The 7,873-nt window shown below is 34.3% G+C and overlaps 1 protein-coding gene across 4 annotated transcripts; it reads left to right on the top strand.

The window, feature by feature from the left end:
• Positions 1-971: 971 nt before the first annotated feature.
• On the top strand, positions 972-7,351 carry LOC113671735 (uncharacterized). Of its 4 annotated transcripts, none has more exons than XM_027187986.2 (3): positions 972-1,092; positions 3,094-3,259; positions 3,542-7,351. In XM_027187986.2, exons 2-3 carry the CDS (start codon positions 3,115-3,117, stop codon positions 4,093-4,095), a joined length of 699 nt encoding a protein of 232 aa, XP_027043787.2. In that variant the 5' UTR covers positions 972-1,092; positions 3,094-3,114; the 3' UTR covers positions 4,096-7,351. The 4 variants fall into 4 exon arrangements, with proteins under 4 accessions (XP_027043787.2, XP_027043785.2, XP_089069383.1 ...); XM_027187984.2 differs by lacking the exon at positions 972-1,092 and adding an exon at positions 2,559-2,641; XM_089213257.1 differs by lacking the exon at positions 972-1,092 and adding an exon at positions 2,559-2,895.
• Positions 7,352-7,873: the final 522 nt, after the last annotated feature.

Genomic DNA, 7,873 nt, shown 5'->3' with positions numbered 1-7,873 from the left:
ATGACTAATTAAGTATAAAACTGAAATTAGTTGGAGAACATTTCAATGAGCTCGAGGGAATATGAACTAGTTGCCAAAAACTGTCTTATTAATTGCTTATATGACCACAATGGTTTAAATATGGATTTTTCCAAAGAACAGGGATGAAAATTGTTGATTCTGTCAAATGGGCGAATAACTCAATTTTTCAGTTGTACGTGAGGAGAAACGTGTTTTTATTTTTAGCAAGATTGTGACACGTAGTATTAGTTTACTCGTTTTTGCTTTGAAAGCCATCACTAGGGAAACCTCACAACCTCAAAAGTATTACAGATAATTAGTTTTTATAATTTTCTGTTCAATTGCGCTACAAGTAAGCTGACAATAAATAAAGTAATTCCGAAATTATCTTTCGTGTTGCGCCTTTCTACACCATAAACACACAGAAAGATGACTTCCAATCGCTAAACTGACATCATTTTAGCTCGAAATAATTAGGTAAACATTAGATGATGTTTGTGAATTAAAGTTTTCTCAAGAACATCACGTGTTGTTTACTTTCTACGTTGCCCAGCTTTTAATAAATTTTGCGTCTGAAATTACTGCTTGACTTTGATTTAGTCAAGCCGCTCTGAATTGCAAAGTTTTCGATTTCTGAATCAATATTTCACACCATGTTTATGATAGCAGTTTTAAAACTGATATAAATTTCTTTTAGAGGAAAATTGAAGCAAATATAACATATTTCGTTAACGTTTTTCGCGTGCATATTTGAATATTATGTTAACATTTGTCTTAATTTTCTCCATGAATATTGTTCCTTTTAAGCGAGTGGACATGTTATTGGCAGCCAGCTTAGATCAGCAAACAATGAATTTTTAATAAAGGAGATCTCCGTATTGTTTGATAAGTTATGAGATGCGAAAGTAATTCCCTACGCGAAATTCTATTGGCTTTCTTTGTCACATCTGCAATTAGCTCTCGATAATGAAATGCACCAGACTTCAACATTACACATGGCCACGCAGGGATTGCGAATACAAATCATAACTTTCTGTCTGAAATCTGATAAATATTTGCATCAAATCGAGAACACCTCTTTATATTGATAAGGTGGGTTGAATTTGCTCCATCGCTTTTTTTTCAAGTTTGTTGTAGATGGCAAAGCAGTAGTAACTTTTTGGAGTTTTAGAGCATGCAGCGTACGATTGTTGCATGAGAGGGTTTTCACTTTTGTTCAAATTCAAATTATTACTTTCCGTCTAACAAATAATCTGATGATATCGGCGAGATGAAGTAATTTGTAGCGCTGGTACTTAGGAAAGCTCTTTTTTATTCGCAAATAATCAGTTTTCAATGCAATTGTTTTTCACCGTTTTCCTGGAATGATCCAGCGTAAAGATCTCAAACTGCAATATTTGCTCAACTGAGCGGGGAACCTCGGTAGCGAGGGTCGAGCTGAATGACTCGAGACAAATTGTTGAGTTTATCTTGTTTATTAGTCGAAATGTTTCTCTTGATTCTTTCCAAGTAAGATAACGCTTTTACTTAAATTCATTCAAAATACATTTGTCATTAATTTTTTTCCCAATATTTGTGCTGAATTAAATACGAAATCGATAGTTTTGACGCGCTGTAATGAAAGATAGCAGTTTGTGTGTAGAAAAGCTGTCCTCGCACGATTGTTTGCTTTTATTTTCCTTTGTATTTACACGTTAAGTACTGACTTAATACACAGCCTTGTATGGCCTACACTCCTACAAAGGATGGTACTGATTTTTTTATATTTTTCATCCGTTCATTGCAGTTCGCCCTGGTGTACCTTTGAACTAATCGCTAAATTTCATTTTCCTCCCATTTTCCCGTCATTTTTAACCAATTTCTTTGATGAATTAAATCGGAAAACTTTCCTCTATGTCGCTGAGTAATTGTTATTTCTTGTGAATAACATATTTACCGAAAAACTCGCTAGATCGCTGATTTAAGATGAATACCTTTTCCTAGCTGGTGAGACGAACGCAAGATCGTTTTTTTTTTTTTCCAGTTTGTTCTAAATCTGAAAAAATGTGCAAAGATCGAAGGCACTTTTTTTTGCGTAATAAATATAGGTCTTCCTGTGGAGTAGCAGTAAATTTGCCAACACTTACGCTGTCTGGAAGGAAGAGATATTTATATTAATGCTATGTCTCATCAAACTCAAATCAAAATACACCCGCGCGATTTCTTATCGAAGAGTGGATGTTTTTAATGACCTAATTACGTAACAAAAACATGGAGTGAAAAAGATCAATGCTCACATGAGTTTCATTTAAATAAATGATGCGTGCTTACAACCATTGCATAAAATATTTAGGATGAACCGATCGTAAAACGGGTAAAATCGCAAAAGCGACAATTATTATTCAAGCCACTATGCATCCGGAATCCAACACTTCCGATTGGCTCGTTTTGACAAACATCGACAGGTGTGTTGACAAGCTCTTGACACTGAAAACAATAGAGAAGCCCGCTCAATACAGCGAAAGCCAATCAAGTGTCGATTTGTGACAAGGGTGGTGGTGCGAGGCTGTGTGTGAAACAGAGCATTGAAGTTTTCCTTTGAGACATCTGCCGCTGCTTGGTCAAAAACATCCCGATTAGTTCCTTTTTATCTTCATTGAAGGTCTTACGGCTTTGATATAATTTTTTGTACGACTGATGATGCTTGGTAATTTGTGAAGCGTAGAAAAGCTTTAATGGGCTGGAATAATGGCACGCTAAAGCAACTTTCATTTTTAATGATTTTGATGGTTTTGATTAGTGTTTTGAGGACAACAAAGTGGAAAGGATGTAGCTTCATCAGTTTAATAGTAACCGAGGAAGTTTGTTCATTCAACTGCGGAATCTCTTAGGCTATTTACTCTCGTATTTGTTAGTGTAGGTATGTTTGTGATGCGGCGCCGATAAACCAATTTTAGAATGCGGTGTCAATATTTTTCCTTCGCCTTTTGCCGTCGCTGACAATGACAGCGCGAGTTACAATTTTTTTTAACTTTTCATGAAAGCGGCGTTAAGTTTATGATGCATCATGCCTATATTTACTCTCCACTAATAAAATTTTCTCGCACGTTTTAGGTCTTATTTAGGCGATGTGGAATGACCCTTGTAATTCCCATGACAAATTTGTGGTCGTTTACGATGGAAGATCAGTGTTTGGACGAAGACGAAACATTCCTGTCTGAAGAATGGGAAACTCAATCCGAAGAACTTAATTTTCTTTGTACGAACCCAGGGGAGAAAGGTAAGACAATTCTTTCACATCTAATTGAATTCCCATTTTCTTTTTAATCTTAGAACAAAACCTTATTACGTATGAAAAGTGCAGCGAAAGGTTGACTGCCTACATTCATCCCTAATTCGTATGCAGTGATCACCCTGCCTGATTTGTTTGAATTAAGTACGATTCTTTTGTGTTCTCTTGTTTAATGTTGCAAAGTTCGGCCTTGAAAAGGTCTTGGTCTATTTAAATAGCACTTAATATTTGTGCCCTGACCTATTTACTTATTCATCTCCCGTTTCACAGATATATATCGGATCAAAGAGAGAGGAATCAAAAGGAAAGAGTCCAGCAAAGTTGTCGTAGAAAGCGAAAGCTCTGTTGTATCACTTGTTGATCAACGTCGCTTTATATTACAAGTCACTTTTGAAAAGTTGCGTCGATTGGAAGATCCTGAAGCTTGTCTCAGGCGTACAGTTTTAATAAACAATACCTTGAAGATGCTTCACAAGCAGATCTACGCAGAAGAAAACCCGTTTGTTTGCGGCAGTGTAATAACTCTACAGCCAACGGAGGCGACCACGAGAGAGGATTCTTCGCCGCCACATCCTAAAGTGATAAGATTAAGTTTTGACAACAACGTGGCGACGGGTGATTCCAGGACAAATTGTGTTGAAAACTCTTCATCGTTAATGGCCAATGACAACTTGCGTGGTAGTTGTACAATTTCTGAATCTTTCCCGGAGGACGTAGACGACGATGTGTTCGAAGATGCCGAAGAAATTGCTTGCGATAGGGAATCCTTGTTCGGCGAACTGGACAGTGTTTTTCATAGCTACATATGTGCCTTGGAGACGTGAGTCTGAAATTTTTAGATACTTTTGGAAATCGCAAATGTTTGTAAAACTTTTGTTTATTGCACCTTGGAGTTATTTTAATTTATAGAACCTCCAAGGTCAACATATATTTATATTATACGTATTGTACAAAGAGCAGATTATGTCGATGAGTACATAAGATATCGCAGATTGTCGATCGAATAAGGAGATATTTTATGTATAAATGGAAAATTAACTTAATCAAATCAGCCATTAGTAAGTTATAAAGCCACACTGAATATTTGTGCCGAACGTTTTGTACAAAATCACAATTTGTATACCCTTGTAACATAGAGATCTGGTTTAAACGTAGTTCTTTGTGTTGATGTTATGACACACGCGATATATCAAAAGATTTAACCTTTAATTTGGTAATGAACAACGCACTTAACTTCGGAAGGAGGTTTATCTGTGAAACTAGAAAGGAAATTAATGTTTTTTCTTTCGCTATGTTGAAACTAAAACATGGAAAGGTGACACTTTTCTGCGTGGACATAGCTGCTGCATTTAATTCCTGTATGTGAGGTCACAACCTTCTTGGAGTTTCAAACTACGCCAAAAATGTAAATTGAAAAAAGATCACGACTACAAACCCAACAATTCATTCTCATTTATTCAGTAATGGCTCAGTAATATTTTATCGATCGAGGGTTAAATTTTTTTGTTGCATTGCAATCAACGGCTGCATGTGCACTTGTTCTTACATTTGTTTCAATTCAAGAACACAATCTTGATATGTAGCGTTATATTTGCTACTAGATGACCGTTTTACATGTCTGTAGACACTGGCACTACTGGAAAACAGGATACACTCCTGTATACAGGTCGTTTCCTTTACCTTATAATACCAAATTAGGCTACGCACACATGTAGCTATGGACAGAGTCTTCTCTGCAGTGATAAAATCCACACTCGATTTTACATCACACCTAAAATGTCTAAACTTTTTCGGAGGAATTGTTACTGAAAGTGGCTTTATTTATCATGACATTGTTTCCTTGGAATGATATCAATAGCAGTATTCTTATGTTTGTTTCTTCTGTCACATGTGGTTTAAAAACTCATCCAAATATATTGACACTTAGTCTCATAATTTGCTCAGAACTTTCAGATGTAAAATTGAAGACATGCTAAGTGCATACCTCATCTAAAGCTTAATATTGCTATTTTTGTGAATATTAACTGTGAAACTTAAGATAGCAATACAATTGGACATCTAAAATTGAACTAATGATGATGTATAAAAACAACATCTTCGAATGCCAATATATAAATATACACCTGTTTTCAAAACTAGTGTAATTTGAAAATATACACAACAAATATACCTTTTGTTTTCTTCATACCTTTTTGATGAGGAAATAAAAGGTGTTTATATTTCTTAAATTTTTTCAAATTCCAACATTCTTGAAAATGGGTGTATAGCTATTTAGTAGTAAATGTGTGAGACAGTGTTGTGGTATCTGATAAAATGGAAGGGTGTTTTTACTTGGTTTTTATTGGTCTGATGGTTGAAAATTATGGATTTAATTTTTGGTCAAAGAACAAATACATGCTCTACTTGGAAAGACAAACTTGAGGTAGCAATATGGTTACGTGGACCTCAATCAAAACAATTTTTTGTTTTGTTTTGTTTTTTTTGTTTAAGTTTCCAAATTGGTTGTAAGAACTGTTTACAACAACTTTAACTACTACACTCTCTAGGTTTGCTGTCATACAGCAATGAATTGCAACATACAGGATAACCAAATTTGAGATTACCCTATAGAAGTGTATTTAAGAGTCAGAGGAAAAATGGCTATTATATCTTGTAGAGTTACTGAAAGAGGTAATATAAAAGTGCGTAGCATCTTAGTGTGACTGAAAGGTGTACATGTACATTTGTATACATGTTTTGTGTATTGTAGAGTTCTGAACTTTCAAAGTGTATAGTTTGATACAAAGTATTTGTTAGGGCTGGTTTATGGGAATCTAACAACTTAATTGATCATATTTAGATGCATTTAATATAGTAATTTATAATCATGTTTAGATCCTCCTAATAAGCTAAGTTATGAGTGATACATCTGTCACATTGCAATGCAAGTGAAAGATAGAGAAATGTATAAGAAATATCAGAGCAGCATTTAGCTAACTTAATTATTTTCTTGTTTGATATTATCAGTGGTGGATTGTTGGGAAAAACTCTTTATTTTAAAAAAATATATATTTATTCCCATGTAACATGTTTCAGAGTTTGTTTTATGCTAAAGAAAACATTTTGTCTATATACTTCACTTCCTATACATGGTGTAAGTGCAAAACAGACCATAGGATTGTTGGGAAAGTATAATTAAGTGCATAGTTTCTGGGGTGGAAAAACATGAGATCCAACATTTTTTTAACAACAGATTCCGTTGTTTTACAATACTTAAACAATTTTTCTAGGAAAGGACCATGGAAATAATTGTCTTTTTTTTTGGCTGAGAGTTAAAATCACAGCTTCCTATTTTGGTTAGTAGCGGTATGTTATAATGTTGCTGAAAAAGTTTTGGGCAAAAATATTGTCTTCCTTGTACTTGAAACATTATGTTTCTTTACTTTAGTTTGGAGAAATTTTATTTTCATTGAAAAGTGTGTCTATAAAAAAAGTTATGTGATTTTTGGCTTTAATGCTGGAGTACTTAAGTTTTGGTCCATCTAATACCAAATTGCCCTTTAAGAATAATTTATCTATTCCTTTTTTTATCACGTGAGAGTTGTACAGGTTAAGGTACATTTTGCAGACTGTGTTTAAAGAATTGAGAATTAATAACAAATGATAACTCTGAGGACACAAAAGGTGATATTCCTCGAATTCAACAGTTGAATTTCAATCTATATTTTCTGTTTCATCATGTAGCCTCAACCTCAGTGTTTTCATTTTATTAATAGAATTGAATGTAAGTCAGAAAATTTAGTTCACTCAGTACTATATTATTTTGTTAAATTTCTACCTCCACAGTATCAATAATTACATAAATTTTATATTCTGATAATTTAATTACCAGCATATTCTCATTACTAAATTTGTCAGTGTTTAATTAAAGTGCTTCCATGTAAGTTCATTTTTGATGATGTGTAAGGTGCTAGACGGTTCAGCTCTTTGTATATTAAACTATTTTAAACATTTCTACCCCTTCATACATAAATTTTTTCATTAAAAAATCTACCTTATGAAAACTGTGAATTCAATAAAACATCACATTTCATAAGAGGATATTTTTATTGTGTTCACTTTAGAGGTAACCTTGGTATGAATATGTTATGTTCCATGCAGAACAAAAAGATACACATATGTAGATGTATTTCAACCAGGAGCCCTTTTGATTGGGCAATTGAGATTTTTCAAACCGAACCCTGTTACTCACCACCACAAACAAGAACAGACTATGTAAAATACCTGATGAGGACTTTGGGAATGAAATAGTAAACACTAGCCCAAGCATGGGAAATTGTAAGTGGCCAAGTCATGATTGTTCTCAATTTAGCAACCAGCTGGTTCAAAAGATGAAATGTTTAGATTAATTACAGGAAACTAACATTTACCCTTTAACCCCTTAGAGTGATTAGCATCTAATTTCTCCTTACACCATCACCTCTGAATCAAACATTCACCAACTAGAGAAGCTCTGGATTTTAAAGCAAATTCTCCTCATCAGCACCCTAAGGAATGTATAGAGAACAGGATGGAGAATATTCATACTGATGTTAGGGTGGAAAGGGTTAAGACAATCCTGGT

This window comes from Pocillopora damicornis, chromosome 7 (genome assembly GCF_964200805.1).
Source record: "Pocillopora damicornis chromosome 7, jaPocDami1.2, whole genome shotgun sequence".
NCBI lineage: Eukaryota > Metazoa > Cnidaria > Anthozoa > Scleractinia > Pocilloporidae > Pocillopora > Pocillopora damicornis.
The sequence above is the reverse complement of the archived record's forward strand: the minus strand, read 5'-3'. Positions and strand labels throughout refer to the sequence as shown.